The sequence below is a fragment of the Artibeus jamaicensis genome, unplaced genomic scaffold (genome assembly GCF_021234435.1).
Source record: "Artibeus jamaicensis isolate MK-2021 breed Jamaican fruit bat unplaced genomic scaffold, CSHL_Jam_final contig_467, whole genome shotgun sequence".
Classification (NCBI taxonomy): domain Eukaryota; kingdom Metazoa; phylum Chordata; class Mammalia; order Chiroptera; family Phyllostomidae; genus Artibeus; species Artibeus jamaicensis.
Window position 1 is genome coordinate 6522882 of NW_026521845.1, and position 20533 is coordinate 6543414.

Below are 20533 nucleotides of genomic sequence, written 5' to 3' on the forward strand. Positions count from 1 at the left end.
AACATGGCTCAAAAACAGCTCAGAACCCCAGAGCCAATAAATCTAAGTGATGAAGAAATACCCAAACTTTCAGATTCACAGTTCAAAACACTGGTGATCAGGATGCTCACAGAACTGGTTGTTTTAGTCACAAATTAGAGGAACATATGAAGGCTCAACTAATTGAAATGAAGGGAAATACACAGGAAACCAATAGTAATGAAAAGGAAACTGGGACTCAATGGGGTGGACCAGAAAAAAGAAAGAAACAACCAAACAGAAAAGAATGAAAAAACAAGAATTCAAAAAAATGAGAAGGGATATAGGAACCTCCAGCACAGCTTTAAACATTCCAACATTCAAATTATAGAAGTACCAGAAGGGGAAGAGGAACAGCAACAAGTAGAAAACTTATTTGAACAAATAATAAAGGACAATTTCCCCAATCTGGCAAAGGCAATAGACTTCCAGGAAATCCAGGAAACTCAGAGAGTCCCAAAGAAGTTGGAGCCAAGGAGGAATACACCAAGGCACATCATAATTACATTAGCCAAGATTCAAATGAAGGAGAGAATCCTAGAAGCAGCAAGAGATAAGGGGACAGTCACCTACAAAGGAGTTCTCATCAGACTGTCAGCTGATTTCTCAAAAGACACCTTACAGGCAAGAAGGGGCTGGAAAGATGTATTCCAAGTCATGAAATCCAAAGACCTACATCCAAGATTGCTCTATCCACCCAAACTTTCATTTAGAATGGAAGGACAGATAAAGTGCTTTTCAGATAAGATTAAATCCAAGGAGTTCATCATCACCAAGCCCTTATTCTATGAAATGCTAAAGGGACTTACCTAAGAAAAAGAAGATAAAAAAGATGAACAGTGAAAGGACAGCAAACTCACAGTTATTAAGAACCACACCTAAAACAAAAGCAAATTTAGAGGACAGCTAGATCAGGAGCAGAAACATAGAAATGAAGATCTCATGGAGGGTTAGCAACAGGGGAGTGGAAGGAGAAGAAGGGGGGAGAAGGTACAGAAAATAAGTAGCATAGACAGTAGGTTGAAAATAGATAGGGGGAGGGCAAGAATAGTATGGGAAATATAGAATCTAAAGAACTTGAGATTCGTGGTCATAAACTAAAGGAGGGAAATGGTGGGGGAGGGGTGTGCAGGGTGGAGGGGAATGAAAGAGGGGAATAGAACAACTGTAATGGCATAATCAATAAAATATATTTAAAAAAATGAAAAGAAAAAAATTTAAAAAGTTGAAGTTGGGATTGAATATAGATGACATATGAAGCAGGCATAGCATCTGAGTATGTAGGAAGTTTATAAAAAGAAAAAAGTACACAATAAAAATGGAATAAAATTTATAACCTCCAGAAGGAAAACAGTTTCAACTCAAATATTATCTCGCTAGGAAACTATTCAGTAACCAATCTATGTAGCTTGCTTCCCCAACTTGCTAATTAACCAGACTTTCAGAGAGACTACTGTGCTAGCGAGAGGCACAATTGTTACATCAATAAATGAAAACAAATTTATACTAATGTAGGGGAAAGAGGCACCCAACCTAAAACAAGTGATGTGACACCCCAATATAAATACCACTGATAGAGCAGCTCATAAACTCTCATCAGGCCCCATAAATACAGGATCAAATACCCACATACTCAATATGGCATCACATAAGGACTACTTGTGTGTCAACTGAGCCAAGAGAAGTTGACATGATAATTTATTATAAAAGGCAGATTAGCTCTCTTCTTTTGAAATTCTTCCATAGAAAAAAATTAAAACAATATTTTTTAACAAAAAATAGAATCAAGGTTGAGTCATTTAGAATAAATCACTTAAGAAAGTTTCTCCCTACCTATGCTACATGAATGACATATGCATAAATAGGGCTTTTCTTTTCATCTTTTAGAAAAGGGGAAAGCATAAATCAAAATATCAATAATATACTCATTGAAGCATCATTTTCTCTAAGATTTTAAAAAATAACTTGATGGGAATTAGTCTTAGTGTGGCCAAGAGTTCACCTTGTTGTATGGTCAAGGGGCGCCTCTAGAATGTCGAAGTGAGTAAGTCTGAGCCTTTATAACCACGGTGCCTTCAGGACATGTGGGTTGGGGGGCTGTGCTCTGAGAAAGGCTTGTTGCCAGTAGAGTGTCAGGAAGTTGCTGTAGGGCCCTGGTCTCTGCAGGATGTAAATGGGAAGAAATGATACGGAGGAGAGGAGGAAGTAGGGGAACAGTAATGGACGAAGAAGACAAGAAGTGAGGAGACTGTACACTGGATATTGATTATTTTGTATCTCAATTTTTAAATTCTAAATTAAGTATTCCAGGAAATATACAAATGCATACTTAAAAGAAATTACCAAACTTCTTGTCCTTTCCATTTTGCTTTGCCTCCATTATTATAATGTATTGTCTTATTGATAGGTATAATGGTCAGGCTCTGTTTCAGCTAAAAATGGGGGAAGGTCAACAGTGCATAATGCAATCACAGTATTGCTGAGCGATTTGCCCAATGTATGGCTTTTTTTTTTTGGCTCTTAGAATTTTATTAATACACATGTAATTCATGTAGACTATAAGATTCCTCTTTATTTAGTATCTTTTTTGTTTATTAAAAGCCATCTTAGTGCTGACTTTGAATGATTTTTAGTTGCTAAAGAATTTGGATGTATCCTAGCTTTATTGTGAGTAAAAAGACAGAAATGACAGTTAAACTGTGTCTGTAATGACCAACTGAAACAAGAAATCCATTTCTGTCTTTCTGATGATACCCTCGACTGCCGAGTTTTGACGTGGTGTGCTTCTCTTGTTTTATTGGGACAAACGGAAGCATACGTCAGCTTCAGAATGAAAGTTTAGTTAGTCTGTGTGCAGACGTTACCTGTCTTATCATAAAAAGGTAAATGAAGTCAGAAGCATTTGCTATGTTTATGGAATTCAGAAATAGTCAACGCTTATGAAACTTTAAAAGACTGTAGGAAAAAGTTTTGCATTTTTAATCATAAGCAATACTCATGGTTTAATAAACAGTTCAGAATAGTCCTAGTACACAGGGAATTTCAGGAGAGTAATACAACAGTTTGGTAAAAGTATCTTTTTGGAAATAGAAGAGTAGGCACTGCGGGGATGCCAATGCACTATACTGACGTCTAAATTAAAGATGTTTAAAAACATTAACAATGAAATAGTGTTACTAAACACGCAGCGCAAAAGCAGCTCTGTCTAAGCAGGTTCCCAACTTTAGTGCCCTGATGTGGCAGAGTCCTGGGTGGCTGGCACTGGGACGAGTGACAGATTGTCCAGGTGTGTATCTCATGTGCACTCCCAGCCATGGTCGATTGGCACGACTCTTGATTCTTCTGCTCTCTTCCTCTAACGTGGGGATAGGCGCTTGCACTCCAGCACTTGACATTCACACCTGCACAATCTTAGTCACCTCGTCCAAAGGGAGGAAAACAGGTCATTTGGTTGAGACCAACATCAGCTCACAGGTAACCCCTTGACTGAGACTCCATATGAGTCCCACCTGGGCAGTCTGGGTGGATCTGGAAATACATCAATGCAGCAAATTGTGCAATAGTCATTAGTGAAAGTGTGTGGCTCTGTTTAGGGTGACCCTTTGCTCACTTATCCTGACGACAGAGCCATTAGGTGAGTCGTGGGTTAGAGTCTCTCACAGCTTTGGTGCGTTCCCTCTCCTGTTCCCATGCACATTCCATCGAAGAGAGAGAACAATCAACCCTGAAGAATAGCTTGAAGTGGTTGGGTCTAGAGGGGCAGAAAGGGTTTGGGGAATAGAATAAGAACCACAGGGAACAGCATATCATGTTCCTTTGCAAAGAGCAATCTCTCTCTCCGCAGGGGAGCCAATACGGGCTGAGGATGCTCTGCCGATCCCATTGCTTCAGTGACTTGACGATGTTACATGTAAGCCTGTCATATGACTCCTACTTTGGCGCTTCCATCCATTGCAGAGAGCTGACAATGTCATTGTTGGAAATGATCATAAAACACTAGCAGTTTTATGGGATGGTTTATATAAGCTCCACCAAATAGTGTTTGTGTTCTGGACTTGGACCCCGAAGTGTTAGTTGCCCTTGTATCTCCCAAGCGTGTGGTCATTTTACAGAGATTCAATAACTAAAAGGCAATGGAGATTGCAATTCATAGAATAAACAATAATGAAAGTAAAAGCCCTTTAAATGGTTTACTTCTTCTGTTTGCTTTCATTTCTAAAATAAATGTATTGTTGTAAACACTGCCCTGAAATACATTTATTTTTTATGCAAAGCGACAGAAAAAGAACCTGTGGTTCCTGAGTTCTGAAAATGTGATTCCTCTGGGCAGGGGAGGTGGCAGCCTGGCCCACTGTGGCAGTGACAAGTGTGGTGACTGCCTAATAACTCACTGGAGCGCGGACAGCAGGCCACCGCCCTGAGCCGGTTGCGATCTGTATTTGTTATTTGTAATGCCCTGAGGCAGCGAAGCTTCACTGCTTCCCTTATTAATACTACATGCATCAGAAAACTTAGCCAACTCGAGGGTGAAAACAAGATTCTATAGCTTCTATCTAATGAAGCCCAAAGTCACCCCTGATGCAACATCATCATTTACAGGCATCGCAGATGGAGCTCTGATAGAAACGTCGGTTTTCTAAATATATGTACATTGTACTAGGGAACCCAGAGAAAGCTTTTTTCTTGTTTTGACACTGAGTTTCCTGCAATTGCTGTGATTTTAGGCTCGTGTTATTTAAAACAGAAATCAAAATACCATCTCTAGGAGTGTGCTTATAGATCTGGCCTCTCCGAGACCAGCCAAGAGCAGGTGTTGTCGTCCCTTGGAAGTCGTGGTCTGTGAACAAAGGGGTCCTGATGTTGTTCAGCAGCCTCGTTGTGACAAAATTGTGTCCAGTTTACTTTGTTCCATAGCACCCTGGATAGACACTTGAAGAGTCTGAGAGATCTTCTCTCTTCTAGCCCCACATGGAACTTGATATTTTAAGGTGCATTCAAAGAGCAGGCATCCCTTTCCTCCTTAGGGTTATCTGGGGCAGCTTGTGGGTGACGCACATGCATGTTCTTTGCATCAGGCTACTTATGGAGTATTAAAAAACAGGTCAGTCATTGTAACCACGCCCAAGCTCACGGCGGCAAGTATGGATGAACCCTGCACCAACGCAATTGGTCTCCGAAGAGTGCATGCTCTGTTCTGACCCTCAATAAAGTGTGAGCTCTGTCTTTTGCATTACTCTCTTCAGAGCTTAATTCACATACTCTGTTTTGGCAACAGCGTTTCTCATTTCTTAGAGTTTACAATTTATAGTTGTAGTGTTTATTTTGTACATGTTTTATGGGTACCCCTTAGTATTGTTTATAGTCATACTCTTTGTCCTCATGTTTTAAGGATCGCTGTCCCTCCAGTAGCAGAGTATCTAGAAAGCTTTAAAAATGCAACCCTAGAATAAATGGTTGTGATAGTTACATTATAGGAAATGAAACTAGGCAAGATAGTTTTCAGCATAAAGGCATTTGCACAGATAAATAATTCAACAATTCAGCTTTACATTGAATTTGATTTGTTTGTGTAGTTTTTATGTGAAAATATGTGCCATCTTGGCATTGATTGTATATCATGAACTATTTTAAACTTCCATTAAATGGTTGGAGCAGGTTCAAGAAGCATTGACAATGTCAGCTATACTTTAAATCACAATATTAATTGTGTATAATGCACCAAGTGCAATGTCATTACTGTGTGGAGATGCAAGACAACTTTGCAATGATACACTCTTGTATTTTTCACTTGGGGACATGCGGCATTTTATAGCTGAATCTGCACTTTTCTCCCAAAACTTACTGTAAGTAATAAAACAATTCTTAAAATTCAGTATTACATTTATATCGATATGACTTTTATTTTCATATGCTTCTCCTATTAAAAATATGTTGCAAGTTGATTTCTAAGTTAAGTATCCAATCCCAGAAATACTGTGATAGGTAGACCTAGGCTTATACTGAAATGGCGGTTTGACATTAAGTGCTTAGTAAAATGTTGAAATAAGGTTTAGTGACTGACAGAGAAAAAAACTGATAAGAATATTTTTGAACTTAGTGTTCCCATATGAAACATTGTATATCTTTATAATTTCTAATTAGTAAAAGTAACTTATAATTAATTATCATATAAATAATTATATAAAATGTATCATAGTTTAACTATATACTTATTATATGCACTTATTACATATTTATATATATAATTATTTTATCCTCATCATATAATTATCATGTATTAATTTTAACATACTTTCTTTTAATACCAACATTTTTGAAATATCTTCCTTAGTTTGATAGCTTTAAGTATATGCAATTATACAAAATCCTGTATATGTAAGAACAGAAACATGCATGCTATTTTAGGAATAATGGAAACTCATCAACACTTGTATTTCAGTTTTTAGAAGTCTAGTGTGGAGTGATATAAGAATATATGGGCTTTGCTATTTCACAGCACCAATAAATTAATACTTGGAATAAAATCCAGTTCATTTGGCCTTCAATCAAGGTATATTAGCAAGCACATTTATAGCAATATTTATTGTTCATGACAGTGACCCAACATGCTACACCATTCTAATTGACTTATACATCAATCCAGACCAATTAAATTGTGCTTTACTGTAAATTTATTGCATGAGAAAGACAGAGACAGAATGGATAGGGCTGAATTAGATTGATCGAGGCAAGCAAAGTTTCAAAAACTTATGCATGGAGATTAGAAAGCCAGTATGGTTTCTCGAATGGGTATTTGACATATGAGCCGGGAGGTTCCCATCCCAGCCGCAGCTCTCATTTCCCTTCCAGGACGCCAGACTACCTGGACAGAGCCTCCCTGGGCTCCAGGTACTGCAGCTGTGTCATGAGATGGGGGGGGCAGGGTGCAGCTGGATGACCTGTAGACATTTATATAGGCTGGCCCTGCTGCATCTTCTTCAAGAGTTTCTCCAAGGTGTGTACCAAATGAACTTTAGTGGTTTTTTTGTAATAAAGATTTCTAACTAAAATGAAATGTTTATCAATTTAGTTCACTGTGACTGAATTCCTACCATGTGTCAGGTAATTCTGGATAGAGAGTTTACAATTACATACGTAAAGCAGTTAAATGGAAAGAGTTGATGGTAAAGTAATTTTATAATTGCTGTAATAAAACAGAAAGAAAACTGTATGGTATGATAAATCAGTAAGATAGTAAAAGGCCAGGAGAGCTTTAATATCCTAATTCTTGGTATATTTACTTACTCACAGCATGGGCCTATGTCTGCTTAGGAGATCCTCAGGTTTTTACTCTCCACCCCCGTCCACCCCACCCTGGGTTCCACAGGGTGGCTAGTGGGGGCCAGGATGGCTAGTGGAGGCCGGGGCACGGTCCTTCTTCAGGTCCTCTGGCTCTGATACTACCCCAGAGGGTGGGTTCCATCAGCTAGTTGCCCCTGAGGGCAGGCTGGCACTGATAAGAACAGAGTGTTCTGCGGTATTTAAAAATGGTTTCTTTTCCTCTATCCTGTGGAAAGCAAGAGGGCATTTTCCTCCAGTATATACTGTGGAAACCTGGTTGGACCCTAGGGGTAGTTCTTGGAACTCGGTGGGGAGCCTTGCTTGGACTGAGTCTGTTGGAGTTTTGAACCACATGGACCCTCCAGCAACTCATGGGTTACAGGTCAGGTTATGGGGTCCAGGGGGTGGGGCTTCTGCTCTTGAGTCTCCTCCCTGTGCAAAGTCATCTAGTCATCTCCTGTCTATCCATCCAGAATTGGGGGCAGCTGGTTACCCTGTGCCTTGTCTATCACAGATTCAAGAATTGTTGGCTTTCAGTCTGTTCAGGTTTTGATTTGATAGAACAAGTGGCAACTTCTAAGCTCCTTACAGGCAGAGCCAGAAGCCAGAAACCCACTGGGATTCTTTATACATTCTGGGTATGAGCCATTCCTTGGGTATATGAATTGCCAGCATGTTAACAGATAACTTTAATAAAGAAAGAACTAGTAAAATGAATAACTTTTGAGGAAAATTCATACAATAGCGCATCTTTATTTCTATTTCAAAAACAGCGATCAGTCTTTATAATGAATGAGGAAACACCATATCATAAGAGCAATATGAGTCAATATGATTGATGGTCTCTAGGTGAGTGTTATTCTGAACAAACCAAAAAAGCCTTTCCATGTGTGTTAAGTGATTAAAGAACAGAAATGTTATTTCTGGAAGAAAGGCATTTGGGGGGAAATATGGGCAAAATATGGTCCAAGTTAAAGACGGTAGGCAACAACTGATGATGCATTAGCACCGAGGTGTGGGTGCTAATAACACCTTCTACTGGTCCCTTTAGCACAGGCTCCATGCATTTCTGTTGCTACACTGTGGGACGGGCAGCATCTCCTCTTGAATACTGATGTTTCTTTTGCATTATCTAGGGAAGATGCAGGTCTTGGGAAGAGCTCAATACATCCAGAAGGAAGGTTCTCTCTCTGGGCAGAACTCTGAAAGAGCTATATTGTACTTACCAGTATTCTCTTGTTTTACATATATAATCAATGGTGATACAAAATTATTCAAAAGCTACTTGGCTATAACCTAATATAATTCTGAAGCTAATGGAATACAATCATTTATTTTTTTTTTAAGAAAAAGGGGGCTATAAAAATGTAACATCCATGACTTTTTTGGTGCTGTGAATGAAGGATGGTCCTGCCATTCTAAATGAAAGTTTTGCTGGATAGAGCAATCTTGGTTGTAGGTCTTTGGATTTCATGACTTGGAATACCTCTTTCCAGCCCCTTCTTGCCTGTAAGGTGTCTTTTGAGAAATCAGCTGACAGTCTGATGGGAACTCCTTTGTAGGTGACTATCCCATCTCTCTTGCTGCTTCTAGGATTCTTTCCTTCATTTTAATCTTGGCTAATGTAATGATGATGTGCCTTGGTGTGTTCCTTCTTGGGTCCAACTTCTTTGGGACTCTCTGGGTGGAGGGGAGTGAAGGGGGGGAATAGAAAACTGTAATGGCATAATCAATAAAAAAAAGAAAAAAATAACAACAACAACAAAAATGAAGGATGGTCCTGAACAGCAGTCGTTCACACACTCACATGTGTTCCTGTTTGGTGAGGGGATGAGAACAAATCCACAGAGATGGGGAAACAAAAGGCTGTGACACTTTGGGCTGGTAATTTTTTTTGGCATAAATTTTTATTTATTTTGTATTTGCCAGTCTAAGGGAAAAGAGGTCTGTGTCCCTGACTAAATAGCTTGCAGTTTTGCAGTTTTCAGAAATTCCCGTGGCATACTGGTTGAACGTTGCTGGAAAGGATGATAGTGCCTGCACTTAAAGAGCTTGCATTCTCACAAGGGGGCTCATCAGTAGTCATGATAAATGAGTGACTTAGGCAGCATGTTAGAAGATGCTAACGGCTATGGAAAAGTAGAACAAGATAAGGAGAAGAGGAAACAGTGATGTTTGGGAGAGGGGAGTGTGAGAGGGCATATTCCTTTTTAGTAAGTTAGCCTACTATCTCAGAGAGAGAGATCTGTAACAAAAATGTGAAGGAAGGGCAGAGGTGAGCTCGGTAATGGGGGGGAGCTCATCAGCTGCAGGAACCAGGAGTCTGAATTTTGGACACGTGAAGGTAACCAGCGTGGTGGAAGAACAGAAAGAAGCCAGTGTGGTTGGGGCAGGTGAATGAGGAAGCAAGCAGGGGAAGGGAATTCAGAGAGGAGACAGGAAATGGGATAATACGGCTTCTTTTTGTCTTAGGAAGGGCTGGCTTTTACCCTGAGACAGTTGGGAGGCCAACGTGGGGCTGTGAATGGCAGAATGACATGATCTGCACTGTGTTTTGCAAATATTCTGGTTGCCAAGAGAAGGATTTTTTTAAACACGAAGATTTCACAAAATGCCTCAGCTTTAAAATATGTTTCGTTAAAAAATATACCCTCAGGATCCATTTCCAGTCTCACATAATGGATTAAACTCTTCCTCATCTCCTGACTCAATCCATCCCAAGACACTCGTGGAAAAACCCATCTACGATGTGTGATTCCACAATTAACTGCTAAGGCTGTGTACTGCAAAGCATGACTTTATACAAATGGTAAAATTATACCAGTGGAAATCATTAACGGCTACGCTGTGTGGGTGTTTTAACAGGAGATTAATCTTGAGGGTAGGTAAAATCAATTAGTCAAAGGTGGGGAAAGGTGGGGTGTGTGAGGAATATGTTGTAGAAGTGAGAAATTAGAACTAAGAATGTCCAGCTGATTTTGAAGTAGAAAAATAAAACAATACCATCAGTTTTTAGACAGTAGCATGGTAGGTGCTTCTGATTTATTGAGGGGAAAAAGGAATCACCAAAAACAATTCTTATACATAGAGTCAAAACTTGCTCCCTGACTACAGGGACATGCCCTCCCTTGTCATACCTTGGCTAACATCGGTGACCTTAGGTGAGTGATGCCTTGGATAAAAGAGGGCTTGCATTATTTGCCAGAAGATGTATTTCTGGCCCAAGGAGAGAAAAATGGAATTAAGGAGAGTTTCCTCCTCTGTGTTTAGGTGTGTACACTGTGGCTGTGCATAATGTCCTAGAGCCCTACGTTGAACCCCAAGAAACATGGTAAAGTCTGACTTATACAATGAAGTTGATGTTTTCCTTTTGTCAGGTAACAGAAACACGGACGGGTCCTCTCGGCTGCAGTAACTATGACAACCTAGATTCCGTCAGCTCTGTTCTGGTTCAGAGTCCGGAGAATAAGATTCAGTTGCAAGGTATGAAGGAAGAATCTTGTTAATTCTCTACCCAGTTGTGATTGCATTCTTCTTCTTTTTATTTTAAGCCATGTGTACAATACTAGGCTGTTGAAATTCTCATAAAAGGGCAATTTCCTAAGTTTTTAGCTGATAGAAACCTTCTAGACCAGGAGAAGAAAATGTCAAAATTCAATTTACTTCTTAAATTACGTAATCCATAGCAGTGGAAAATGTATCACAATAGTGTTTGACTTTCCCACAGTAATCACTGTCTCAGTAAATAGCAGTTTTTTCCAAGGTCTGCCTGAGCCTTGAATTTTTCCATAGAGATTCTGGGCAAACTCCTAATTGTATTCATGCATCATGGAACATGAACTGTTGACATTTGAAATATAAGCATAGATGGCAGTTAAGGATGTATTTGTCTTCTGACAGAAATGTACTTGAGAACATACTAACAAAATTGTTATATGTAAATTGTTTCCACTATAAATATAGGTTATTTGATAATGCTAGTAATTACCATGTTTTTCCAGTACTACATTTTTTAACTAGTTTAATAGGGGATTTTTTTTAAATAATAACTTCTGACAAATAGATACTCTTTTCAAAATGCTTATGTTATGCTCATTCAAATAGGCAGGGAGAGGTCATGAATAAACATGTACTAGTTTGAAGAAGTTCAGAAGCACATTTGTGATGGTACATTGCCAAAATTATGTCGACCAATCAAAGGAGTAATTCTGGATTGTTCTTCCTACTGTACCTTTTCTAACTGCATATGTTATATCTGTTTACGATATTCAGTTTTAGATAGAGATGCATTAAAGTTTTAGAAATCGTACTATTCTTTCTCAGTGTTCAATGTTGAAAAATGTTAACAGCTTTGATTTATTTAAATTTAGTGTCAAGAATAAAGGAATGCCATTTCTTTTGAATTGTATAAAATTTTCAAGGAAAGTACTTTAAAATTTTAAACTTTAACTGCTATCCAATTTATAAGGATCCATTTTAGATTTAAAGTTATTGAAATATTTTCTCTCAATAGAAATATAGTACACAATATTACTTGTGATTCTCTGCTGCTTACTCCTTTTTATAAGTACAGATTAACTCTCCATCAGAATATAAACTTTCATCCAAGAGGACACAAAAATTTATATGAAATTTATATTTATTTCAATCGATTTAATTTTAAAATCCCTTAGCACAATTAATGGGTCCTTACTGTCTAGAAATCACTGTGTTCAGTTTTCAGAATATTATATTATACACACAGAACTTCAGTCACCTGTATGTCTTAGAAAAAATTAACACCAAGAATACATAGAGCAACACCTCCCTTTATTTAACTATGTATTTATTCTTTTCAATTTATGCAATTTCTGCCTCTCTGCCTTTCACCTTTTCTAGTTACCAGGTTTGTATGTTTCTCTGTTGCAGCTTTATTTGTGTACCTTGTTGATACAAAGACCTTTCCAAAAACAACCTTAGAAAATCAATATTGACACTCTGGACTTCTCATGTACGCTCTTGTAGATTTCATTTGCTTGTATACTTATAGTCCAATTAGCATGCTGATTCACCTTTTCAACCTCACCACTAATGATACACCTTCGCTTCTTTAAGCAGAGGGCTAAGCATTCACTCGTTCAGGAGCAATGTCACTATAAATACATTTCTTTCAAGCACTTACAAAATTATGGGTTATTGTTTGTAGCATTTGGAAAAATAAGTGTTTCCAAAGAATTTTTTTATTAAGTTACATCATAGATCTTTGCACTTTTTATATTTTGTTAGTAATTTACTTAGTTGGCTGAATGGATGGATGGATGGATGGAGAGACTGATGGATGGATACAGATGGATATTGATGATATAGACATAGATAAATAGATACATTTCTTTGTGTATGTTGTATTGCATTTTGAAATGAAGCGTGAGGTAAAGTAGTAGAATCAGTGTTTGGTCCTTTAGAGAGCTTCTGAAATCAAGTATGTTATCGAGAGGAGTCTGGAATCGAGACGGCTCTTTAGTATCAGCCTTATTCTTTCAAGCCTTATTCATTCTCTTGTAGAAGAAAATGAATGGCTTCTGAAGTAGCATTTGTATCAGAGCAGAGAAAGCATCAGTATGAATTATTGACGGTAACAGCATTAGGCAACAATTTTCGAACAAAACTTCATGACTTAATCATCTCCGTGAGAATTAGCATTCAGAAATGGGATGTCAAATGGCTGCACATCACATTACTTTTGACTGGAAACAAAAGAAATGGGGTGATTTCTGGCAGTGAGCGAGCTGGATTTACTTGCTTCTTTGACCTTGAAATCTGCCTTTGCACAATTACGTGACAGAGCAGACATCTTTCAAAAACTGAAAGAGCTATAGCTACCACTCCAAATTATTGATATAAAATTGATTTAATATATGACCAAGAGTAATTAGTTCATAGAAAAGTATCAGCAAATATATATATATATTAAGATTAATGATATTCTAATGTTTTCAGCCCTTATGAATTTAACAAATCACAGAAGGTAGCTTTGAGTCAAAGGGTACTAGAAGTAATTAAAAGTCATTTATTAAATTTTAATAGTAACTTTTTGGTAAGATTCCCAGAAATTGAGAAAGTGAATGAGCCATGTAACTGACTAATAAATACTCTTGCAGACCAGTTGGTTTCTAATGTTTCATTTCAACAAAATTGACACAGTACAAGGCTATTGCCACATAGAATATTTACCGTAAATTTTAATGATGTATCACTGTGCAATATTTTTTTGCTTTTAGTAAAAAAGGAATGATATGGATTTATAAAACTTTGGTTCGCTATTTTATCTATTACTGTATCAATGGAAGAAATTACCTCAGAGCTGATGTATAAAAATGAAAACTAGAAAATTATTTGTATCACACTAATTTATATTGATTATATTTCTAGCAAAAAAATACGCAAGGTAATTAACAACACAAGCACATAAGCATCGCGATCACTGGCCCTCTGGTCTTTTTCACTCTTTATCTTGCCAGACAAGCATGTGTCAAATATGTCCCAGTCTGTCTTTTTTTATGAAAAGTTACTAATCTTATGAACATGGTATAATACTTAGTGAATTAATCATACCTAGTTAATTATAGGTATTCCAACTCTACTAGTTATTTAAGTATTATTACATAATATTGTTATGTCCATCTTTCTTTTTTTAAAATTTATTTATCTTTAGAGGAGAAGGAAAAAATAGAGGGAGAGAAATATCAATGTATGGTTGCCTCTCATGGGTCGCCTGCTGGGAACTGGCCTGCAACCCAGGCATGTGCCCTGACTGGGAATCGAACCGTGATCCTTTGGTTCACAGGCCTGCACTCAATCCACTGAGCTATGCCAGCCAGGGCTATTATGTACATCTTTCATTTTTCCTAAATATACTGCAAGTACCTTTAAAACAAGGATACATCTCAGTTGTCTTCATATTTGCACTTTGCCTAGCAATTCTCTTCCAAATGGAGGCATTCAATTAATGTTATATTTTAGGTGAAATAAAAATAAATAGTAATGTGACTAATAAGTCCTAAGAATACTTTTCCCGACCAAAGTATGGGAGAATTAATCTAAAAGAATGAAACAGGTACAATTATCAAGATACGGGCAAAGTAATTTTTTCCCCTAAGTGTTAATTCTTTGTTTCTATTAAGCGAACCTCACAGATAATTGTTAAGGATGAAGCATTGATTTTTGTTGTTGTTAGAAAAAAAACATAAAAGTCATAAAAATCCAGTTTGGCACTAAATAGCAATCATGTATTGGTCAAATTTCTCCTTAATATGATGTTTATTTTTATCTACTGATTACTTTGAATGTTTAGACTTTTTCTAAAATTTTTCTGTGAAGCAAAAAATGCTGAAATTAAAACTCCATTTTCCTGAAATATCATAATACATTTAAAACCAAGAGAGACCCCCGAATATTAATCTCATGGTCATATTTTCATTTTTGACATTTTTTTTTAAGAGAGAGCAGCTTTCCTAAACTTGCATTAGAAAAGTAATGAACTGCATCACTGGGGCCATCTTTGCACCTGACAAGGAAATGGACTGAAAATGGCTAAATTAGCTCATCTGCTCCCTGTAGTCAGTCTCCGTGATCACCCCTGAACAGCAGTGAGATAAATTATGTGTTGTCGATGCCGTGAGATAAGCATTAGCAGCAGCCTTCTGTAACTCATTCATCAACGCACCAGCCCATTGTACGATGATATTTATGTAGCTGTGGGATGATAAGTCTGAAAAAAAATGAAAATATTGAAAACAGCTTGAAATCAGGTGGCGCAAAATCAATGCTTGCCTGTCTTTTCAAGGGTAGACTGGCCCTATCTGCACGATGAAAAAATAACAAAATATTCTGATCAAGGAAGTCAGAGAGCCAATCAAATAAATTTAAAAATAGCAGATAGTCTGAGGGGTTAAACACATCTAGAGTTTTTGGGATTCCTTTTTCTTTCATCCTCACTCAAAGACATGCAAAGACTGAATTTTAGAGAGAGAAGGGAGGAAGAGAGGGAGAGAAACATGGATCAGTTGCCTCTTGCACGCACCCTTGCTGGGGACCAAACCCTCAGCCTAGGTATGTGCCCCGACTGGGAATTGAACCTACGACTTTTTGGTTTATGGGACGACACTCCAATCAACTGAGTCACAATAGTCAGGGCCCTAGGAATCCTGAACAGTGCATGGAGTCAGCATATATTGAAAAGAGTTATAAATTTTTGTAATTTTGCGGACTTAGGTAATTTTTCTAGTGATAGTTTTCAGTATGCATCAATCCATAACTTGATGTACTGAGTTTTTGACTTTTTTAATATAAATATATATAATAAATATATACTATCCTTTTTTTCTTTATCCAAGTAAACTTGTTTGTGTGTTTGTTCTTTAAGGGCTACAAGTTCTCCTTCCAGACTACCTTCAGGAACGTTTTGTACAAGCAGCTTTGAGCTACATCGCCTGCAATTCCGAGGGAGAATTCATCTGCAAGGACAATGACTGCTGGTGTCAGTGTGGGGCCAGATTTCCAGAGTGCAACTGCCCCTCCATGGACATCCAGGCCATGGAGGAGAATCTGCTTCGAATAACCGAGACGTGGAAGGCCTACAACAGCGACTTTGAGGAGTCAGGTAAGACGCAGATTTTTACATAACACTTCATCTTTGCCAAATGAACGACTACATTGAAAAGGCCCTTTTACCACTTGGGAAGAAGTATTACATTCTCGGAAGATATTTCATTTGACTTTTTTATTATCATCCTTTCAGATGGGAACATGCACTCGTTTGTTAATGGTGATTCAGTGTCTCACTGAAAGCATACTTGGTGCTTTGTGTATTACATGTACTGTGGACACAAGAACTTAGTCTGCTTTTGACCTCATACATGAGTCATGTTTTGCTTTTCTCAATACAAGAGTTTATCATGAGACATTTCTGCTACCTCATTGATCCTTTACCTCATACTCTTAGGCGCCTGAGAAATAAAAACTCTGGGTGTAGAGTGGGCCCTTGAAAATAAAATAGGCAAGGATGGAGAACCCCAGAGAGAATGATGAGTTGATGGTGAGTTTCTATGACTTTCTTTCCCCCTGGGACTCATTTATCAATTTCGGGACAGGTTGGAAGCTGAGGATCTAGGATTAGCCCCTGGAAAATGTCGCTGTGCTGGGCCAGAGAAACCAGACAAATATTTTGCGATCCCAGTAGACTGAATTGAGAAAATGGAGGCTGGGGGATTTTAAATGCACAAGCAGCCTGCTCTGTAGGACATTTGCCTTGTCTTGAATTTCTCTGTGGCAAATGACTGAGAAATGAACTAAAGACCTCTGAATGAGAGATGTGTATGTCCTGCAGTGATACAGGCCAGAAGAGCAGTTGCTCAACAGGTCCTTACGTAGCAGCCCTGAAGTCCAGACCCTAAAAACAGGGAGAAATAGAGGTCATTTGGGTCCTTTATAATCATAGCCCAACACTTAGACGGCTCAAATCCTTATCCAATGGAACTGATTCTAAGATCAACTCCCAAGACTGTCTGGGAAATATGAAGAGAGTGGCCTCTTTTTCTCAGACCTCTGTGGTCTTTTTTTTTTTTAATGAAGGACACATAATCCTAGTTTACACCACATGAAAGCAGGCAAGACCTATGGCCAATAGCAAAGACAAAACAAATCCGTCACTAGGCGGAGTTGACCCAGATATTGAACTTAGTAGAGAAAATTTTCAGATAATTATTTTTTAAATGTACAAAGAAATGAAGGAAGGATAAAGTAGATGAAGATACTGAAAAGTGCACCAGGGATTTGGAATCTGTGAAACTCCACAATAAGACAGTAAATAGAAAACAGGAAGAACCATCTGGTTCAAATAGATAAATGCAGTATAACGGGAAAGGTCTGGATTGTCTTCTTAACAAATTGTATTGGGTCACATGTAAATTTACTAGAATGATTATTTTATCAAATATTATATTTTTCTTATATTAAATGTTTTAAATAAAAGACTAATACTGCATTACTGGATGAAATAATAGTAATGATAATAATAATAATATTAGAGGACTATTTGATTTTTAGTAGAAACATGCTAAGGATATAGATAAATTGAGATTAAAGGATGGAAAAGAATATGAGATGCAAATACTGGCCAAAAATTACTATACTAACTTTTAAAGCAAGATACATCATTTGAAAATAAAATATTCCATAATAGTAAAACACTAAATGCAATGGAGTATGTATCATAATATATATCATAATTATTAATTCATATGAGTCACTCCAGTTGAACAGACAAGATTTTATTAAGACTGTCATAATTAAGGAAAGACTTAAATAGGGAGGAGAGATTGAACTGAACTCCCACAAAGCAAAAGGCGGGGGGACCTTTAAAACACTGGGGTTAACTCATGGTCAAGGGCGACAGGATATCAATGGGAGGGTGGCCAGCACGATGCGACGGGGCCACCAGCGTTCACTATAGATTCTTCCCTGAAGTGAGACTCCTTCTCTCCCAGAGAGATTGAGAGATGCATGTCCCCAGTCAGTCCCCTGATCCAGGCAGATGGCTCCTGGGTCTTTGAGAAAGCGCTTTTGCTTTGTGGAAGATTCATACCTTAATGGGAAAGAGAAAGCATGTACTCCTGCAGGTTTTCTGAAGAAAAGGGAGGCAGGCACCTGCAGCCGGAAAGAAATCTGTTTAGAAGCTAATCAATCTGAGGGGAATGTTCAGGTCCTTTGGGTTAATACCTGGTAGCAGATTCCCCAAAACCACGAAGAAAAAAGTGCCAGAAGTACAAGGACCACAAGACACACACAGAGCCATGGAGTGAGATTTTAATACTCTTCTTTAAATAAATGAAAGAAGAAAGTGTATATCCTTGAAGATCTTTCAATCTGAAAAGGAAATTAAGCAACCTGACTAAAATAAAATAGAGCACTAAACAACACAGAGAAATTGACAACTTATATTTTTCTAGTGTTCATGAAATATTTGCCACGCTTCACCATATGCTGAATCTTAAAGTAAGCCTGAACAAATTTGAAAAGATTGAAGTCATTTAGAACACATTTCAGACCACAGTGGAATTAAACTGAAATCGAATGGAGTTAAACTAGAAGATAAATGGCTAAACTTCATCTGCCTAAAATTTAAGTGCCAAGCTTCTAAATAAACTATAAAAAAGAAGTAAAAAAAAAAGTTAAGTCAAAAGTTGAAGTTGAAGTAGTTATAAGAAGAGAAAATTTGTTGAACTGAGCAAAAATAAAAAGAGGACAATCAGAACTGTGTAATGCAGGTAATGAATAGCTTTGGGAGGAAATTTGTTACCTAAAGATATGTTTAAAAAAACGACAACCTGGATATCAATTATTTAAGCTTTTGCCTCAAACTTTTTAAAAAGAAAGAATTTCTTAATTAGAGAAGTAGAACAAAGATAATAGCGGAAATTAATGTCATTGGAAGCATCAAACATGTAGGAAAAAATCCACAGAGTCAAATCCTGGTTTTCTGAAAAGATTAATAAACCCAGTAATTACCAAGGGTAAGCAAAGTGAATTTACCAGACTTGACAGAAAACAGACTGAAGAATCTAAGTTACCGTGTTTGGGGAAAATGTATCTACTATTAAAATGATTCCTTAAAAAAACTTCTTTCAGAGATAAAATAAGAAAATTAAAAACAAGCTTTCATATAAAATTAGCAATGTAAAAATTTTACAAAATATTAATATATAGAGAACAATGTATAAAAATAATACATTATGAAAAAATGAAATTACCCATTTCATTTAAGCTTAAAAATACCTATTAGATTGCATCAGAAATGGAAAATGTAATAGAATCATATGACCATCACAATAAATCTTTAAAAGTCTATTTATGATTTAAAAATATATGTCTTCTGGCCGAGATGGAGGCGTAAGTAGACACACTGTGCCTCCTCACACAAACAACAATTTAGAAACAAAAAACAATCACTGCCAGAAAATTGAATGGTATGGAAGTCTGACAACCAAGGAGTTAAAGTAAACACATTCATTCAGACCAGTAGGAGGGGTGGAGACAGGCAGCCAGGGGAACTGGGCTCAAGGCAAAGCTGTGGCTGGCAGACCCTGGGCTCGGGGTGGCAGCGGGCAAACCCAGCGAGGTGGCAAATCATGGAGGGGCATGGTACACAAGGCGGTTGGCTGACCAGGCTGTCCCACATTCACACACAGATAAACCAGGTGAGACTAGGGATCAAGACAAACTGTGCAACTCAGGGCCCCAGTGCCAGGAAATAAAGCCTCGAACCTCTGATTGAAAACACCTGTGGGGGTTGAGGAGCCAGGAGACACTCCCAGCCTCACAGGAGAGTTTGTTGGAGAGACCCACAGGGTCCTAGAACCTACATGAGCCCACCCACCTGGGAATCAGTACCAGAAAGGCCCAGTTTGCTTGGGAGAAGAGGTGGATGGGACTGAGATCTGACAGGGAGCGGAGCCAGAATCATTGTTCCCTCTCTGACCCCGCCCCTACAAACAGTGTCACAACTCAGCAACTGGGTTGCCCCACCCTGTTGAATACCTAAGGCTCTGCACCTCATACTTAACAGGTGTGACCAGACCCCCCCCCAAAAAAAATAATGGTTCAAACAGAAGAACAGATCAAAGCTCCAGAGCAAATACAACTAAGTGACGAAGAGATAGCCAACCTATCAGATGCATAGTTCAAAATACTGGTGATCAGGATGCTCACAGAATTGGTTGAATTTGGTTGCAAATTAGATGAAAATATGAAAGTTACACTACATGAAATAAAGGAAAATGTATGGGGAACCAATAGTGATGGGAAGAAAACTGGAACTCAAATCAATGGGGTGGATCAGAAAAAAGAAACAATCAAACAGAAAAGAATGAAGAAACAAGAATTCAAAAAAATGAGGAGAAGCTTAGGAACCTCCAGGACACCTTTAAATGTTCCAACATCCAAATTATAGGGTGCTTGAAGGGGAAGAAGAAGAGCAACAAGTGAAAAAGTTATTTGAACAAATAATAAAGGAGAATTTCCCCAATCTGGCAAAGGAAATAGACTTCCAGGAAGTCCCGGAAGCTCAAAGAATCCCAAAGAAGTTGGAGTCAAGGAGGAATACACCAAGGTACATCATAATTACCTTAGCCAAGATTAAAATAAAGGAGAGAATCCTAGA

At 37.9% G+C, this 20533-nt stretch overlaps 1 protein-coding gene across 2 annotated transcripts in view; it reads left to right on the forward strand.

Moving 5' to 3' along the window:
- Positions 1–20533, forward strand: part of BRINP3 (BMP/retinoic acid inducible neural specific 3) — a 193742-nt gene that overhangs the window by 105343 nt on the left and 67866 nt on the right. For both annotated transcript variants that reach the window (XM_037142914.2, XM_037142915.2), the window contains 2 exons: positions 10716–10821; positions 15740–15976. In XM_037142914.2, the coding sequence (XP_036998809.2) occupies positions 10716–10821; positions 15740–15976 (343 nt within the window). The remainder of the gene's footprint in view (positions 1–10715; positions 10822–15739; positions 15977–20533) is intronic.